Source organism: Myxocyprinus asiaticus, chromosome 39, assembly GCF_019703515.2.
Source record: "Myxocyprinus asiaticus isolate MX2 ecotype Aquarium Trade chromosome 39, UBuf_Myxa_2, whole genome shotgun sequence".
NCBI lineage: Eukaryota > Metazoa > Chordata > Actinopteri > Cypriniformes > Catostomidae > Myxocyprinus > Myxocyprinus asiaticus.
In genome coordinates, this window is record NC_059382.1 from 40,302,307 (window position 1) to 40,322,547 (window position 20,241).

Sequence of the window (20,241 nt, forward strand, 5' to 3'; positions counted from 1 at the left end):
CTTGCTTTCAGAGAATCTTGAATATAGGTATATTTTGCTGCACAGGCAGAAGTATGAATTAAAAAAAACGCACTTATACACAAAAGACACTTATATTCAAGAGACATTCTCTGATAGCAAGTCTAAATATCTTATATGTTGCTTCTAAAGTAAATGTATCTTGTTTTAAGGATTTTTCAATATTTTTAAATGGAAAACAAGACAAAACACTTGATAACAATAGGATGTTTTGCAGTGAATTTCTTTACTGATTTAAACTTAATAAAAAGTATTTTTCCTTTAATTTAGCGAATGTCATTTAGAGGTATTTTTAAAAGATGATTTTGTCCTCTTTATTGTAAGTGTAGGGCTTTACTGGTTGTTTAGATCAGTGTTACTATCAGAAATAATTAATAATTATTTCTTTAGTTATTAATTAATATTTTAATTAATTAATTGAATCTAACTCATAAAACCTCATATGGGGCTCCAGTAAATGTAGTGTGCTACGTTTAGGAGCGGGTTTGGTTATTAGCAATAATTAATAATTATCAAAGATAATTATTCATTATTAAAATCAATAGAAAATTGATGAGAATCAATGTTAGCTTTTTTAATCCTTTAAATCAACAATTATCAAAGATAATCATTAACTGTTAACATCGATGAAACATTAATTAAAATTAACACTAGCTTATTGATCATTCAAATTCAACAATCATCAAAGATAATTATCAATTATCAAAAATCAACAGAATATTAATAAGGATTAACATTGACGGGGCACCTCCCTGGAATCAGGGACTAATAACCAGATAGTAAAACAGTCTCAATATTAGATTGTTTTCTTAGGAAAATCGACATCCGAAGAATATCGATTTTCGGGAAAAAACAATGAATGAAGGCTTGAATCTGGGCACTGACATCCCGTCAGCATGACACAGGCGTATGCAAAACAAACCAAAACACTTCTCTTTGTAATATAAACAAAGTTTATTTATGCAGTAATATCAATTAATAATTAATACAGTGCAGTCAATAAACTTCCGACTTACAACTACAAACTAAACAGTGATATGATTAGATATGGAAATCAAAATAATCCTATAACACATAAGGTGTGTGTGTGACAGTGTGTGTGTGTGTGTGTGTACGTAAGGAGGGACGCGCACAAAATGGCGGACGTGACTCTCGTGGAGAGTATGTCATGCGAGACTTCCGGCCAGGGAATATGACCGCGAATGGGGGTGGCGAGAAACCAGTCAATGGCGTCTACTAGTTACCGCGTGTATCCGATTGTACGATAGCTTAGGGACAAATCTGGGCTTTAGCATTAAGCTATCTAGGAGCCAAAAATGTGTGCCAGAATGTTTGTGAGGGGTCGCGTGCATGTGTGTGTATGTGTGGTTAGTACGAGAGAGAGAGAAGTGACGGCCCTAAAGCCGATTTCGTGATCGTGGGAGAGAAAGCAGCTGTTAGTTCATCGCTCAGAGACGCGGTGGACGGCTTGTAAACAGTCCCGTGTTCTTTGACTCTTTAATGGATGAACTCAGTTTACCTGTCTCACCCGCGATGGCGAAATTGCACAACAGTCCAATTTGGTTGGACCACAATACAGCAAATCAAATTCGTGATAATTAATACCCTGCGTATTAATAATGAGCGGACATGGCGGTCCGTAAACTGTACAAGCAAAAACCTTGAAACACAAGAATAACACACTATAATATTCTATCTCTGCCCAGACGTAAACCTCTTACTTGAATCGCATGAGGACACAGGTAGAATGTGTTTTCCTCCATCCTTTATCTCCGACCCAGTTCCTTGAGGCTCGGGTGATGATGGGAGGCCGTTTCCTGGTTCCTCGCTCTGTCGGCGGGCGGTATGGCTGTTGATTCTCAGCGGGCTGGCGGAGAACTCAGAAATGTCGACTTGATTGAAGATGGAAGAGAAATCTTTAATCTCTTCACTTCTGCAGGCAAACAGATGAAAATGCGGATTGCTCAGCGGTCTCCTTCGGATCCATTAGAGTGTTCGGTTGAACACAGAGTAATCTCAACTCGTCCAGCGAGATGGAGATTGTATGGCCACAGTTTCAAGTCGGACATTACTTCCTTGTGCCACGAGGTTGCACATGAGAGCAGCGATGAGCTGCATCTACACACTGCAAACAAAGTTGCTGGAAGCAAATCCCGGAAGCATTTCAGAGGTATTTCAACTCCTGATGATGTCATGGTTTGAGGGACGTCTGTTGTGTGCCTCATCCAATAGGAGTTGAGAGTTCGATCCTTTAGTGAGCAAGGCTTCATGGGATTTGTTGTCTGTTTTGGACTCCCTTTGTTTGATTTTGGCGTGATTTTTATCAGTCAGATTTACGACTTGGTGTGTGGGGGCTTGAGTTAGGTTTTTACGACTGTGTTAGGCCTGCCTTTGTCTTCTATCTGAATACATGAGGACCAACATTCCCCCCTTTGGTCTGAAGAGTTGGCTGTTGTCCAGCATCTTTAGAGCAACTGAAGGGCCGAACAGTTCTTGTCGGTTCACAGTAAACTGTGGGTTACACCATCCATGTATTCCTGATAGGAAAGAGAAATGGTTGCACAGTCCATACAGTTCATTAGAGTTCACAGAGGCTTTATCGTCTGGACAGAGATTGAGGCACATCTGGGCATAGAACTTCTAGCTAAATCTAAAACTACATCCATCACACATAAACATTTCAAGTTATTGGAAGGCACAGCATTAACCATAACACAATCCTTTGTTGTTCTTTGGCCATAACACAAAATCAAAGTAGAACCTGACATTGGTTACTAGGAACAAAATGTTAGAGGAAAGGAGGGTTAAAGGTTAAAAGGCTTATCCTTGGAAATGATGGGGTTAACCTGTGGGATGGGCTCAGACTGGTGTGTAAAACGCGGCTGTATGAGAAGTGAGTCCAGTCTGGCCTGTAGGTGTTGAATGTATCTGTACATGGCGTGTGCAATAATTGCGATGATCCAACCACTAAGGAGGAGCCAGAGGGCAACCAAACTGACAGGGTGTTCTTGGTAAGATGACAATCTGCTTATGTGACTAGGAAATATAGTGGTTAAGCCAGTCGGTTTGAGACTGAACTTCACTAATTTCATCCCTTCAGCCTGAAGCTGCTGTCGAAGGGTGTCATCAACGGTGAGGCTGTGACCTCTAAATGCATCCATGATCTCAGTTTCTGTGTCATGTTTGTCGACGTTGAGATGATGGAGGCCAATATCGTCAATGTGCACGTTGGCTCTCTGGGGAACCATTAAGAACACTGTTCGATATACAGCGAATACTCCTCGCGTAGGGCTTTACACAGAGCTGAGTAGCAGTTTCGTGTACCAGTCGGTAGCGTTTCCATGAACGCATGGACACTCCTTACCGTGGTCTTCCATATAAGCTTGAGTTTTTCACGCGACGAAGCATAAGGCAAGTCAATCAGGCAGTGCTCAATTTCTCTGAGATAATTGTCGATGTTTGAATCTCGATTACTTGGGTCAAAGTGTTCTATGTCCCCTGCGAGGGACTCGAGTTGTCGGATTCGCAAGCATTGGTGTCGGTATGACCACGGGTCATCCGAGTCATCTGAAACACCATAGTCACTTGGATCACTATAGCGATGAGGACAACTTCCTCCCCTTCGTGGTGGGGAAGGAGTCCAGTCGACACGTGGGGGTGGACCCCGGGTTGCGTACAGCTCCCTGGCTAATGGGATATTCGAGCCGCTTACACCACTCTGGGCTTGAAAATAATTGCCCCCCCTCCGTGGTGTGGAATCAGTCAGTTTGAAATGCAAGGTGACATGACTGAAAACTGACTGGAGGGGGCAACTGTAAGGAGGGGCACCTGCATCCAACCAGCGGGCCGCTGGAGGATTTTGAAAGGTGTCTTGGAGGACGAAGTCAGAGACTGTACCACTAGGGGCAGCTCGGCTCCTAGCGTGTGTCCCTGGGTTTCTTGGGGGCACATTCCTACGTGTATCACTAAAAAGGGGGCCCTCTTCTAGGTCAGATGTTGTGCTGTGCGTTTCAGCTGCACTTACCTGATCTGACTCTACTTTTATCTGCGCAGCTTGAAGCTGCCTGTGCAGGGTTTCGTTTTCCTCCTGCATCCGGGCATTATCTTCCTGTGCCTGGACTTTCTCAGCTTGGGTGCACCTAACGTCTTGGTGCAGGCTGAGATTTTCCCTCTGCACCGCTTGATAGCTGCTCTGCAACTGGGCGAGCTGTGCCTGGTGCTCTGCGGTTTGCAGTTGGGTTTTGCGGTGATGAAGAAGGAACATTTGGCCCACAAGATCCAGGATTGTGCGCATTGGCTTCCCGACCGGGTTGTTGACATAATCAACTAGTTCCTGCAATGCTTCATCACAACGACTAATATTGTAGACGTTAAAGTTCCTCTACAGACAGACGGAGGACAGCAGCGACCACATCTTGCAGTGCTGGGTCGACTAACCTCTGTGGAGCTTCAGCTCCAGTCACGCAGGGCGATTGGTGACTCATTTTACTGGGGCAGTAAAAATTCTTGTGACAGTGGCTCTGATAGCTTGTTGTTTTACAGTTACTATAATGCTAACACGAAAGCACAGGTGAGAGGCTTCGACCTGTGGCTTACGGTCTACTGTTATGTAATGTGCAAATTTCACTGCGTTCTCTCTTTGATGGACGTCAATGAAGTGACTTGGCACCTCTCTGTAACATTTAGATGAAAGCGTTAGGAGTTAAATAACAACAACAGCAGATTTTAAGCAGACTATAGTAAATTTACCAACCCCTAATTCACTCTTAAGAGCACTTTCACACCATATTGGCTTATATTTGGCAAGTTGTGAGAAGTAAATTGTCAAACAGAACCAAACTTTGAAGTAATGATTCAAATTATTACTTTGGATTCTTATGCATATACGCTGTGACAGGCATATAGGATGCCTCACACGGGGCACCAGTTATTATGTAGGGCTTTACTGGTTGTTTAGATCAGTGTTACTATCAGAAATAATTAATAATTATTTCTTTAGTTATTAATTAATATTTTAATTAATTAATTGCATCTAACTCATTAAAACCTCATATGGGGCTCAAGTAAATGTAGTGTGCTACATTTAGGAGCGGGTTTGGTTATTAGCAATAATTAATATTTATCAAAGATGGAATATGACTGCGAATGCGGGCGGCGAGAAACCAGTCAATGGCGTCTACTAGTTACCGCGTGTATCCGCTTGTACGATAGCTTAGGGACAAAGCTGGGCTTTAGCATTAAGCTATCTAGGAGCCAAAAATGTGTGCCAGAATGTTTGTGAGGGGTCGCGTGCATGTGTGTGTGTGTGTGTGGTTAGTAAGAGAGAGAGAAGTGACGGCCCTAAAGCCGATTTCGCGATCATGGGAGAGAAAGCAGCTGTTAGTTCATTGCTCAGAGACGCGGTGGACGGCTCGTAAACAGTCCCGCGTTCTTTGACTCTTTAATGGATGAACTCGGTTTACCTGTCTCACCCGCGATGGTGAAATTGCACAACAGTCCAATTTGGTTGGACCACAATACAGCAAAACAAATTTGTGATAATTAATACCCTGATTATTAATAATGAGCAGACATAGTGGTCCGTAACTGTACAAGCAAAAACCTTGAAACACAAGAATAACACACTATAATATTCTATCTCTGCCCAGACGTAAACCTCTTACTTGAATCACATGAGGACACTGGTAGAATGTGTTTTCCTCCGTCCTTTAATTCCGACCCGGTTCCTCGAGGCTCGGGTGATGACGGGAGGCCATTTCCTCACTGTGTCGGCGGGCGGTACGGCTGTTGATTCTCGGTGGACTGGCGGAGAACTCAAATGTCGACTTGATTGAAGATGGAAGAGAAATCTTTAATCTCTTTACTTCTGTAGGCAAACGGATGAAAATGCGGATTGCTCTGCGGTCTCCTTCGGATCCGTTAGAGTGTTCAGTTGAACACAGAGTAATCTCAACTCGTCCAGCGAGATGGAGATTGTATGGCCACAGTTTCAAGTCGGACATTACTTCCTTGTGCCACGTGGTTGCACATGAGAGCAGCGATGAGCTGCATCTACACACTGCAAACAAAGTTGCTGGAAGCAAATCCCGGAAGCATTTCAGAGGTATTTCAACTCCTGATGATGTCATGGTTTGAGGGACGTCTGTTGTGTGCCTCATCCAATAGGAGTTAAGAGTTCGATCCTTTAGTGAGCAAGGCTTCATGCTTTGTAGTCTGTTTTGGACTCCCTTTGTTTGATTTTGGCGTGATTTTTATCAGTAAGATTTACGACTTGGTGTGTGGGGGCTTGAGTTAGGTTTTTATGACTGTGTTAGGCCTGCCTTTGTCTTCTATCTGAATACATGAGGCCCAACATTAGTAAGCATGTTTAATACATTCTTTTAATCAAGGCACAAGCTGAATAGTCGAATAATCACTCTAATAATCCTTAGATTAGTCGATTATCAAAATAATCATTTGTTGCAGCCCTAAACTGTAAGTGTGACAGGACCCAGGTGGGTTATGGAGAAAAAGAAAACCAGGAGTATGAGAGAGTCTAAAAACAGTAAATGCATTAATAGGCACACTTTGGGACTCAAGACAGGCACAAGAGTAGAAACTACTCAAGAGGCTGGAATAGGAAATGCAATGAGAATCAGACACAGGGTGGGGACAGGATGGGGACCAGTAACAAACCTAGTGGACCAGGGACAGCTGGCACAGTCACTGGAACAGGGGCAAGAGATGGTGCTGCAGTTACAGTAAGACCAGCTGACATAACGCACCGGACCAGGTGGGTAAGAGCGAATGCTGGACCTGGCAGGTGGGTGGAAGCTTGACCCCTCAAGGAGAGGGAAAACTCAAGGCAAGGGACACAGAGTGTGTCAGATTTTTTAGACCAACAGTCTGATTTTTCCTGTTTAATAGCATTAAATCAAATAAATCTTTCATATGAAGGGATACTGAGGACCAGGTCAATAAGCTCCAGAGTCTTGGTCAGGTGGGACCATGAATTAAATTGATGGCTGAATTTCTTGAAAAATAAGTTTTAATGGGTGAGCCATACAATGGACACACAAGGTATGGTTTATCTCTTTTCAGACAACAGACATTTGCACCAATCATTGAAACAGCATCATCTGTTTTGCAATTCTATCTGCTGCACCCTTTCCACAACCTTTATTCCTTTATTCCAATTTCTTCATTTATTTAATTATTATTAAATTTATTTATGCTATCTCTTCACCTATCTCTCACCTGACCAATACTTCACTCACCTTTGGCATTGTCCCTATATAACTAAAAACGGCAGCTGTCACTCCTGTTTCAGACCCGCTAGTGTTACAAAGCTTCAGACCTACACTATATTGCCAAAAGTATTCGCTCACCCATCCAAATAATTGAATTCAGATGTTCCAATCACTTCTATGGCCACAGGTGTATAAAATGAAGCACCTAGGCATGCAGACTGCTTCTACAAACATTTGTGAAAGAATGGGCCGCTCTCAGGAGCTCAGTGAATTCCAGCGTGGTACTGTGATAGGATGCCACCTGTGCAACAAGTCCAGTCGTGAAATTTCCTCACTACTAAATATTCCACAGTCAACTGTCAGTGGTATTATAACAAAGTGGAAGCAATTGGGAATGACAGCAACAGGCCACGTAAAATGACAGAGCGGGGTCAGCGGATGCTGAGGCGCATAGTGCGCAGAGGTCGCCAACTTTCTGCAGAGTCAATCGCTACTGACCTCCAAAGTTCATGTGGCCTTCAGATTAGCTCAGGAACAGTGCATAGAGAGCTTCATGGAATGGGTTTCCATGGCCGAGCAGCTGCATCCAAGCCATATATCACCAAGTGCAATGCAAAGCGTCGGATGCAGTGGTGTAAAGCACGCCACCACTGGACTCTAGAGCAGTGGAGACGCGTTCTCTGGAGTGACGAATCACGCTTCTCCATCTGGCAATCTGATGGACGAGTCTGGGTTTGGAGGTTGCCAGGAGAACGGTACTTGTCTGACTGCATTGTGCCAACTGTGAAGTTTGGTGGAGGGGGGATTATGGTGTGGGGTTGTTTTTCAGGAGCTGGGCTTTGCCCCTTAGTTCCAGTGAAAGGAACTCTGAATGCTTCAGCATACCAAGAGATTTTGGACAATTCCATGCTCCCAACTTTGTGGGAACAGTTCGGGGATGGCCCCTTCCTGTTCCAACATGACTGCGCACCAGTGCACAAAGCAAGGTCCATAAAGACATGGATGAGCGAGTTTGGTGTGGAAGAACTTGACTGGCCTGCACAGAGTCCTGACCTCAACCCGATAGAGCACCTTTGGGATGAATTAGAGCGAAGACTGTGAGCCAGGCCTTCTCGTCCAACATCAGTGTCTGACCTCACAAATGCGCTTCTGGAAGGATGGTCAAAAATTCCCATAAACACACTCCTAAACCTTGTGGAAAGCCTTCCCAGAAGAGTTGAAGCTGTTATAGCTGCAAAGGGTGGGCCGACGTCATATTAAACCCTATGGATTAAGAATGGGATGTCACTTAAGTTCATATGCGTCTAAAGGCAGATGAGCGAATACGTTTGGCAATATAGTGTATATCCAACCTTGCATTCATGGCTAAAGTACTAGAGACAGATGTTGCCTCTAAGCTACCGAAACATCTAACAATCGTTTTGAGATATTCCAGTTCATATTCTGTCTCCTCCACTGCACTGAGACTGCACTTTTAAAGTTAATGGTATTCTGGTCTCGGAAGACCCTGGTGCACTTAATATTTTTCTTCTCCTGGACCTGACCTTACACATCACTGTCACTTTTTTCCCTCTGGTTCAAATCTTTTCTGAAGGAAATTTATGTCAAAGCAGAACCATTGCTGGTATTTCACACAGGATCACCAAAAGATCAGTTTTGAACACCCTTCTCTTTATAATTTACATCCTTCTCCTTGGGCTAAAAATGCAAAAGAATGGACTTAAGGTTTTCATTGTTATGCCAACGATGCTCAGATATACAATATCTCAGCTACAACTCTTCCACAATTGTACCTACACCCTCACTAAGTGTATGTATTCATGCTTGGTTACATTTTTTTATTTATTTTTGGAATGATCATCTGCATTATTGTTGCTTTATGTTGATTATGTTGATTTTATACTGTGTATGGCGTCCTTGGGTGTTTTGAAAGGCACTGATAAGTAAGAAAATGTATTATTAAAGCTCTGGATGGACACTAAACTCAATGCTGATAAAATTGAGGTCTCAGGTCATTTAGACTTAATTTCTGCACCTTTGCAGCATTGCTTACCTCTATAAACTGCCTACAGTACTTCTAAAATTCTGATGCCAGATTTCTCACTCACACAAAAAAAAAAATAAAATAAAATAAAATAAAAAAAACATTGGTTCACATCAAAACTTTACTCCAGCTCCACTGGTTACCAGTCACCTACCTCATACTTTTAAAAATTATATTACTTGTCAGAGCATAGCCTAGCGGGCTGCGCTCATGACATGTGGTGCTGATGCATCGTGGGTGACCAGAGTTTGAGTCCTGGCTTTTGAGGTCCATTCCCACTCATTTCCTGTCACCTCTCTACTTTCCCTATCCCAGTAAAAAGGCTTTTTTTTAAAAAAGAAAAGTTATATTACTTATTACTTGTAAACCTCATGGCCTCACCAAACAATATCTAAATTGATTAACTCATACACCGCTTGGGCACTTAGGTCTGCTGGAGCAAGTCTTTTTTATATTCCAAAATGAAGGCTGTCTACTCTTAGAAGCAGGTCTTTGGCAGCTGTTGCCCAAAGGCTTTAGAACTCTCTCCCTATTCACTCTGTGAATTCTATTCTGTTGCCACCTTCAAACCACAATAGAAACTGTCCTCAAACTGTTTTTCCCTGGACCTTGTGGCAGGTGAGGGGAATAAACAAGTTTTCTTTACATTTACTCTGGAGGGTCTTTTTTTTTTTTTCACACAATAAAAATAAGGAGAGCTGCATGGTACAGAACATGATCTTCATGGGGATAGATGCTTGAGGTTTTAGGTGTCATCAGTAGCATTACTTGGTGCATCTATGCATAAGATCACTGTGCTTGCATCAGGAATATTGGCAGCATGAAGCCAGACAGCCAAGTCAACTCACTGTCTGTACAGCAGATAAAGAGAGACGCATCAAACTTTTGGTCTGAAGGTTACTCGGCACACTTCTTCTGGATTCATTTATTCTTTCTTCACTAGGCCTTATTTGTTTTTACTTGTGATTAGAGGTAAAAGTTTCTAATGTGTCTAATTTCCATGCTCTGCTGGCTAGCCGCGTGTCCTTGTGTTTGCTGTTGTCCATTCTACTACAGGGAACCTGCTCTGGAATGCTGGAACGCTGACACATGCAGAGAGGGCTCATATTCACAGTGTGGAATCACTGTTGATAGTTATCAGACCAATCACAGTGGTGTCATCAGGAAATTATTTATGCTGTGTCTGCCAAAATGGTAATATGTGGACAGTGAGAACAGCCTGGACCACTTGTGTTTTCGACCCGTAGAGATGAAAGTGATCAGGCCTAGCTATATAACAGTCATGGTCCAGTAATGTGTTGTTGATGGAGTTGTACAGACTTATATCAAACAGATTTTGGACCAGCTTGTCAGAAACAATGGTGTTAAAAAAAGAGCAGATGTCCAGAGTGCATCATTCTGCTCTGTAAGCAAATTGAAGCAGGTATATGAAATCAAGAAGATACAGTTGATGTAGCATATATTTATATAATGTCTTTCGAGGCAATTCATGGCATCAAATTTCATGTCAGGGATTGTCAGCTACACATTTTAACACAAAGTTCACAACACTGGACCCTAAAATGTAAATTACAATTCCCACATATGACATTTAAGTGTGCTTGTACTATGTAAACAGTGCAGAGCGTCTGTCTTAGCTGTCTAAATAAAACCTGTAATGTCTGATTTACCTCTGTGGGAATGAGAGAATCAACATTTACAGTGACAGCAATATAGCTCGCTTACATTTTCACGTGTTGCGCAATGAAATGGATAGGTTTCTTTTAGCTTGTTGAAAATGCATTTTCATTGAGGCATTTCCAATCTTTTGCTGGCTGACAGGATGACCTGATATTGTAAACTGATTTGCTGAAAGTCTAGAATGAAAGTATCAATGTGCAATGGCAAAGAAACAGCATTCCTTCCCTGCGAGTGATACCAGAGACGATAGCTAGAAGGACACTAAAGATATTTCATTTCAAAGAAATAAATCAGTGATTCTAATAGCTGAAACCAGGACATAATATATATTTTTAGAAAAAAAATATTGTATCATCTTGCATTGTACTGTATTGTATCGTACTATACAACGCTTATGATTCCGTACCATATGTATCGTGTGATACATAAACAAACACATTATAGTGTAATTAAAACCAAGCAGCGCAACATTAAGAGCTGCGGAACAGTCTCCTCCTGGAGAGTGCTCACAGGAAAACAGAGCAACAGATCTACAGTACATAGGCGAAAAGATCAATGGCAAACAGCAAGTAGATTGTACTGTAGAGGTACAGCTTGTCAAATTTGCCAAACAACGGTGTTCTAGCGCTACAGTACATCAAACATGTCGTTTTATTTACACCGACATCACCACGCAAATCAGAGGATTTGCGAGGCAGAAACTGCAGCAGCAAGTTTAACAACCGCCTCTCCCAGCGAGTGTGACGTGCAACAAGATGCTCAAAACTATATAAAAAAAAAAAAAACAACAGCTTATTAAAACAGACAACGTAAGAAACCCGTGATTACATGAGACTTCTAATTCTCTGCTTTTGACTTCGAAATGTAAACAGCTTTGAGGACAACATTTGCACGCATTGGATATGCCGGTAATAACGGCTGTAAAGTTTATGTGCAAAGTGAAATGGGGAAGAGGGCAAATAAATTACATGTGCTGATCGGTTTTTGCTCAAACGGCTAAATAATATTGGATTATGTACATATATAGTAAAGCCAGAGGTCAGGTTCCTCTCTAGGTTTTTTATTCATTTTTTCAATACTAAATAATATTGAAAGGAGTTTTTATTTGCTACTGTCACTTCAGCTTTCTCACAGGGGCTTTCAGACAAGGCATGATTTTCTAAAAAGCTCCTTTAAAACTATGTATTGTTAAAAGTGCTATACAAATATAAATCAACAGAGTATAGACAAATTTATTTTCTCAAGAAAAACATGAAAATTGTGAGTTCATATTAGGCTTTCTCATAACAAGCAAGCAAAATAAATGCAGTGCTGTTGTTTAAGTTACTTTATTATAGAGTTGTTGTTTTTTTAATTTTATGCCAATCTCAGTCACTTTTGTGGCATTTATGATTTAAAAGACATTTATTTCGAATACTTGAACAAGTCTAAGCGAAACATTTGTGGGTGCTAGTATTGTATTGTGAGGCTATGCATCGTATCATATCGTTAAATTTGTGTATTCTTACATGCCTAGTCTGGACACCAGGAAACACCTCATGAGATCGGTACACTGGGACTGGGATGTCTTGTCACCCTCCCAAGTCAGTGCACAATATTAAAAAAACTCTCAAACGCAGCTCATAGGTCTCCTTCTGGCCGTGGCATTTCTCTTGCTAGAGATTCATGGCCAGTAGATGGTGTGTTTGCAATGCAAACAGCTGGAGACTTTAAAAGAAGCAAAAAGATTTAGTAACAAGCACAAGTCAAGATTTTGAAAATGAAAACTGAAAATATTTTATTATCATTTTTATTTCATTTTAGTTAGTTTAGAAGCAGTGCAGGACAGTTTCAGTTTAGTTGTATTTTTTTGGGAAATGTATTTAAGTTTTTGAGGTTTTTTTTGTTTGTTTTGTTTCCGTTTTAGTTAGTTATTCATGTCATGTCTGTCCATGTCTTGATGACATACAATGGCAGATTGTCTGAGCCAACAGCTTTACAGGACTCACACACCTCATATTCAGAGCCGAGGTATATGGCAGCTTTTTTCACAGAGGGTCTCAGTCACTAGTAAATGCCTACTTGCATACTTATGTGTGCTTATGTGTGCAGAAAAACTTCTCGTGCAAAATTACAGCCTGATTCACAGCAGGTCTGTCTGTGATTTTTGCATTTTTGTGGTTTCAGTTGGTTCTAAATTTTATCATAAAATTAGAATAAATTTAAGTGCAAACTTATCAATGAATCATGAATTCTGCTTTCACAGACATTCACACACTGCATCAGAAGCTGAAACTATGGGAACTCCCCCAGGAGTGTTGATCTCTAAAGCCTGCATAAAATCACGTCAGGCTATTGGCAGATGGTGTGAGCGATGCTCTGCCCCTTATGCGCATATAACATAGAGCACAACACCATTTTGTTAGGATTTTTCTATTGATGGGAGGAGCCGTCTCAGTCCCTAAACAAAGAAAAATCAGTAGGGGGGGTAAAATCTGTGCAGCGTCTCGTTCCCTCCTATCAGGGAACCAAGGATAGTAACCAAGATATTCCCCTTTAAATCAGTCACTTTGACGCAGCATCAGTAGCTGACGCTATGGGAACTGTATTTCATAACGCCATGCTACTGATTCACATGCACCATGCAATGCACGCTAGCCAGTTAGGGTAGTGAAAACATTTAAATTAGCCCTTCTGGAAACATCCAAGTTATAGAACCTGGCAAAAGTGTTTGGGGATGCTCAGCCTGCCACCAGACAGATGTTATCTTAGGATGGCATCAACCACATTGTGGGAAAATCTTGTGTGAAAGTTCTTGGAGATGGTCAATATCCCCATCCTCATGTCCACCAAACGCAACCGCATCATGTGCATCGGCCAAGGCCACAAACACGATACACTACAATCACAAAACACTGCAGTGCAAAGGATACAAATGCTGATCGCTGGCACACTACAGGGATACATTTTGCAGATGTTGCAAAATCACAACTCCTCATTCAATTTACAGATCTTTATGGATAGGATAAAGAATCCTAGAAAAGTTACCTTTCCAAAACTATTTTTACACTATACTAACTATTAACTATTTTAACTATTTTATTTATACTGGTTTGGAAGTAATTTCACTAGGGCTGTGAATTGATTAATTTTTTTAAACTAATCGTACAGTTTTCTGTGATTAATTGCGATTAAATTGTTACATGATATATTGCAACAAACATTAAAAAAATCATCATAAATATATTTACTTTATACTTTGTCTCAATGAACTTGCAAGAAATCATTTATTTTAATGATTTAAATATGTACATGTTAAAATGTTCAGGTTTTTTTTTTTTTTTTTTTTGCAGATAGAGTTAATTAGACACAATTTTACAGGTATAAATCTTTGATACAAGTATGTATATGTGCCATAAAATCAGTGGACAGACTGTAATTTTAAGTTGGGCAAAATCTTATGCCGTTTTCCAGTGGACGTTTTTTAATAATAGGGTCAAATGGGCAAATTCAATTCATATTATTGGCTTAATTTTATTTTAATGTACATTGCCTGTACATTAAAATAAATGTACTATATGTACAGTTTAAAATAAACTGTACATATAGATATAAAACATATTGGTAACACTTTGCAATAAGGTTCCATTTGTTAACATTAGTTACATGAACAAATAATGAACATTACTTTTACAGTATTTATTAATCTTGGTTTATGTTCATTTCAACATATACTAGTAAATATTTTTTAATTATAAGTTGTATATGTTAATAGTTAATGCACTATTAACTAATATGAACTAACAATTACACTTTTGTTTTTTAACTAACATTGACAAATATTAATAAATGCTGTAAAAATATAATGTTTACTAATGTTAACAAATGGAACCTTATTGTAAAGTGTTACCAACATATTGAATGCTGAAGTTTAATTTGCTGAAGTTTAAAATCTCAAAACTAATATTTTCTTTGGCTGCCGTTCAGTCTCCACAAGTATACCTGGCCGCAGCTTGCTGAACAGCCAAGTCCTTCTCAGTCGCATGCACACGCAGGTTCTCACTCGCACGTTTATGCTTTTGACACTGGTTCAGATGAAAGTGAGCGAGCGCTTTCCGACAATGTGAAGAGATAGCTTGCCCGTATCTCTCCCACACCTGGTTTACCGCTTTCAGGTGAAGTCTCCATTCTCCATACAGTAAATCCGCTCATGTGTTTATTATGTTTACATGCATCTCGCATAATGAATAAGCATGCACTGCTCCACACAATCAGTTTCTGTGTGGGGATGTGAAGTCGAGTCGAGAGTGTATCTCCTGAAAATGTATATATGCCAGTTTTAGCCACAGAAATTGGGGAAAAACATTAGTGAAGTTTCATCCATTGAAACTTCACTAATGGCAGGCAGATGCCCTAGCCCCACTCCCACCCTAATCAGAGCCTGTAAGTTTGAGTAGCCTGCCAGGAACAACTCGGAACACATTTCTTCTATCATGTGAAGTTAAGGGAAGTAAAAAAAAAAAATAATGGATACTTCATTTATTGTGCAATACATTTATTTCTTAGGCATTATACAAAAATATTACTCGCAGAAATTAGTGCATTAAATTTCCCAGCCCTTAATTTTACACTACAGATGTCTGTGGTAGGTGAATGAGTGGCACCTCGTGGTACCAACACAGAGAGGCACATTCACTTACACTTTCACTGTACCTCAATGGTGGAACCTTTCAAATTCCTCCTTCTCTTTCTTCAAGAAATGCTTAAAAACGTAAGTGTGAGCACTTGACACAACTATTAACACATTTACTCTTAAACTGTGAAAAACGTTACTACTAAACCATTCCTTAACCTTGTGAGACCCCTCGTCCACATGTGTGGACGTGGTATTTTGGCTTTGCTATATGCAACACATAATTTAAATGAATTAAAATTCGACTGAATACTGTCCACTAGACTCTACACTGTCATTTAAGGGTTAAACACCACATCACGTGACACAACAGCATGACGTCAATTTCCATGAAGCGCTACTACGGGCGCAGCTCCAACAAAAGTGTCTCTGGGGAGAAACCTTTTTAAGTTTTTTGATTGAAAACTATTTGGTTGTAAAGATTAGTGTCTCTAGTTTCGTTTGATATGCCGCTTTAAAAAATCCATTCATTTTTCGAGTGTCAGCGCGCTGATAAACATGATGTCCACATATGTGGAAATTAGAACCTCATTCCCTCAAAAGTTGAAAAAACATGTTCGTTATTTTGTAGGTAATTTCGCTTCATTTTAATATAAATGTTATATTTTATTTTGTTATCACTGTACAATATGGTTGTATTCATTAACATTAGTAAATGCATTCCTATATATTTACTGTGCATTTTCACACTGAGAATAAATGGGTTCATGCAAAAGCTGAAAAATGTTGCTTTCAGAGGCTTTATATGGAGTTAGGATGAAAATAAGGTGCATTTCAAACTGTTCTGAGACCAGTGCAGACAGACAGCACACTGGAGGTTAAGTCATTCACTAAATAGGGAGCAAGGGAGCATCCTATAGCTCTCTATGCAGCTAAGTGCATTCACTCCTAAAATCCGACCAAAAGTTCAGTTTCAGGCTGCAGATGATGTTTGGACCACTCAACATATTTGGCAGACATGGGACAATCAGTACATATGAGTTAATGGGTCTCATGAGTTAAGATGAATCGTATACTGTAAGTTGTAGCCTTCCTAATTTATATGTTGCTGTGGATAAAAGCGTTTGACAGAATAAAAAAAAACTAATTATACTCACTCTACAGATACAATAACTGCACTGAGCTCTGTAACCATGTGCCTGGCTAAGAGATCATAGGGGCCCATACCTAAGGTAAAAGAAAGGGAAGTAGAGGGTTAGAAGGGGGGGAAAAATCTAGTACATTAAAGTAAAAACAAATAAAATACATACAAAGTGGATCACTGAATTTGACTGAATCCTCAGGGAAGAAAACAGTACTTAAAAAACATTTCATTGGCCACTTTGCTTTTAAAGTCAAAATGTTTTCTTGGTAACACTTTCAATGAAGCCCATATTTATAATGCACTGTAAAGGCATTACAAATGCATTATACTGTATTCATACTGTCTCATAATACACCTTATAATAAGCTATGACTTCTCGTTAATAATTATAACTACATATAAAATACATTATAAGACTTCCCCTATTCATAGTTATACTTTAGAGTATAATGCATTATAACACAAGCAACAACCAATTTTAACGCAGCAGATGTTAATAAAGTTAATCGGATAAGTGCTGTCATGCAAAAGCCGCATAGTGTAAACAGTCAAAAGGCTAATAAAGGTAATATAAGTGGTCTTTACCTGCTTTAAGTAAAGCTACAAAAGCAATATGTTATTATAAACAGTTAAACTTCCCTTAATTGAATTTGAGAATTTTTTTACAAGCAATTTCATCTATTTCATTCAAATTAAAACAGTTTAATTGAGCCAACATAATTTAGTTGGATTAGGTCAAATCAATGAAATATCATCGGTTTAACTCAACTTTATTAGATTCATCCAACTTAATAATATTAATTACTAAGGTTTATTGAATTAATTGTCTTATGTTGGTCCAAATTAATTAATTCATTTAATCATTAGTATATGCCAGGTAAGCAACTGTAAGGACAGTGAGACTGTTGCACTGTCAGTTTGATAGCAACTGCTTATAGAGCTAAGCAGCATTCAAATCAAACAACACTTGAAAGTGCAAGTCCATCCTCAACCGAAGCACAAGCACCAGTCTTCACCACAGTGGTAACCCCCCCAAACTCCTGCCAAACAAACACTACTTTTAAAAAATGATAAAACAGGACAGTAAACATGAACAAAACTCGTCCTGTTCCTATCTTGCTCAAAAATGTATAAAATAACACTTAGTTTCAACATTTGTTCACAGCATCTAGTCCCCTGCAAAGCATGCTGAGAAATGGAAATCCCCTGGCCAGTTTCATCAATGCTACAAACAAATATTCATGTAGACCTTACTCAAATGGATTAAGTAAACTTTAATTTTACAAATTTCATTGAATTTAACGTAATTAATTTAAGTTAAGACAAAATGTTCTCGAATTGTGTTGTTTTAGTTCATTTTAATTAAGTAAAGTGAACAACTTGACACAATCCTTTTTTGAGTGTATAACTTCCAGCCAGACTTGTAATGTCCTATAACCACTTAAAAATATCAATTATTTATGAACGTTATAACATATTATAAGGTGTATTATGAGACATTACTAATGCATAATAATGCCTTTACAATGCATTATAAAAAATGGGCTTTATATTTTCTTCAATTTCTTTTACATTTTTCAAGTCAAACAAGTTTACTGAGAAAATAATGTAGAGTGGGGCTTCAGGAATTGATTTAATCATGAGAAGTGAGAGTTCCATATCAAGATCTGAATGCGAGTGTGGTGGTCTACTCCCCTCCTAAAACTCATTGAATGAAAAATAAGCTGCTTAGTGATGACAGCAGTGTGTGTTTAATGGAACTCACGGGAGCTGCCCAGACACCATCCTCCTCCATGCAGGTAAATGATGGCTCTTCTTAGCTCTTCAGTTTCTCCTTGCTGGGTTGGCTGATACACAACCACCTCAACTCCATCAAAATTATCATCAGCCACACGCACCCGGTCATCTGATATAGGCACCACCCTTTCTGCAAAGGTGATGAACATCATAACTCTCATGTAGTCCAAAAGTCCCACCTGCTCACTAAGATCTGCCTGTGAAGAGTAAAATAAAAAGAGAAGCATTGGAGTGGCAGTGTTTGGGTTAATTCTTGTGAGAACTTCCAGTGGAGGTCACATTGTGCTCTATTGCCTTATGAAAGGTTATGAACAGAGCAGACTGATCGTTGATCTGCTGAGATCATCTCACTAATAACCATAGCTGATAGTGAATGCCCTAAACTTTTGCTCCACTGGACAACAGCTCATTGTTAAGCCACTTATGTTATTGCATGTGACATTGTTATGCACCTATTTCTCCCTTATCCAATATTTCACAATTCTCTCAGTAGTTTATGACTATTGATTACCAAGCTCTGGCTGTGTTTTGTACAACAACCCATTTTTATTTTGTAATTTATATTTCTGCATTTGGCAGTATTTTATAATGTATATGAATTTACATTTATGTATTTGGCAGTCAATTATTATGTATGGCCTAACAATTTACATACTGTAAATGAATTTGGCAGGTACTTCTACCAAAAGCAATTTACAATGCATTCAAGGTGTATGTTTTATCAGAATGTGCATTCCCTGAAACTGAACCCACGACTTTTGCATTGCTGGCAACATGCTCTATCAGCTGAGCATTAGGAACATTTACATTTTCATTAACATTTAAATTAACAACAGGAATGAAATTTGAACTGTGGTGTAGTATGTAACAAGTTTCACAGACAGGGGGTTTGTTGTTCCCAACTAAGGGGCCTCCGCAAACTTCAAAGGGGTCCACAAAATGACTCCCAGTCATTATTTAAAATCAAAGTTATATTAAAACAATATGACAACTAAAATGCTAAAACTGCTAGAAATCAAGACATAAACCTACAACATGTCAACTGACATAATATATCTCAGTCTGATGAAAACACACTGCATTACTCTGACAATTTATTTCATTGTGGCATAGAGGTCTGCACAGACTGATTTCACACCCACATTTTTAATTGTTGAATTAACATACAGCTGAAACCTCAGAAATCAGTCAAATAACAGTGATTCCTTATTTATTTATTGGTCTTTCAAATGTGGAAAATGGGACCTGGGAGTCAAAAATGTTGAGAACCACTGTCTCAGAGCATATCCCTGAATGAAATACTTCAAAAAGAAAGAAAGAATTGTAGGGTTATGAAAATAACAAGATATTGATTGCAGACAAAAAGTTGTGCAAACGTTTATCTTAATAATGATCTGGCAAATTCTGAGTAGGCCCAAACAGTAAAGAAAAGTTCCTTATATCTCCAAGTGCACTTCCACCTCTCATAAAAATAAAAATAAAGTTTAAACCAACCTTAATAATGAGCACATAAATATTCCAGTGAATACATATATTTGAGAGAAATCTGAAAAGCAATACAGCATTTTAAATACAGACTTTAAATGGGAGCTTCTGTGATGCGTATTTAACGCATATTTTATTCGAATGTTGATTTCATTGACATTTCTGCAATTATTTCCTTCTGTTAGATACAAAGCTTACTATATAAGCTACAGTGCGGATTACTAATTGACAT

The 20,241-nt window shown here is 39.2% G+C and overlaps 1 protein-coding gene and 1 pseudogene across 1 annotated transcript in view; both read right to left on the reverse strand.

Moving 5' to 3' along the window:
* The window catches only part of LOC127429994 (E3 ubiquitin-protein ligase TRIM16-like), a 534,825-nt pseudogene that overhangs the window by 291,853 nt on the left and 222,731 nt on the right, over positions 1-20,241 (reverse strand).
* Positions 1-20,241, reverse strand: part of LOC127429810 (arylacetamide deacetylase-like) — a 29,408-nt gene that overhangs the window by 8,437 nt on the left and 730 nt on the right. The window contains exons 2-3 of the mRNA XM_051679051.1: positions 18,493-18,721; positions 16,741-16,810 (exon numbers count right to left, since the gene is read on the reverse strand). Coding sequence (XP_051535011.1) covers positions 16,741-16,810; positions 18,493-18,721 — 299 coding nt within the window. The remainder of the gene's footprint in view (positions 1-16,740; positions 16,811-18,492; positions 18,722-20,241) is intronic.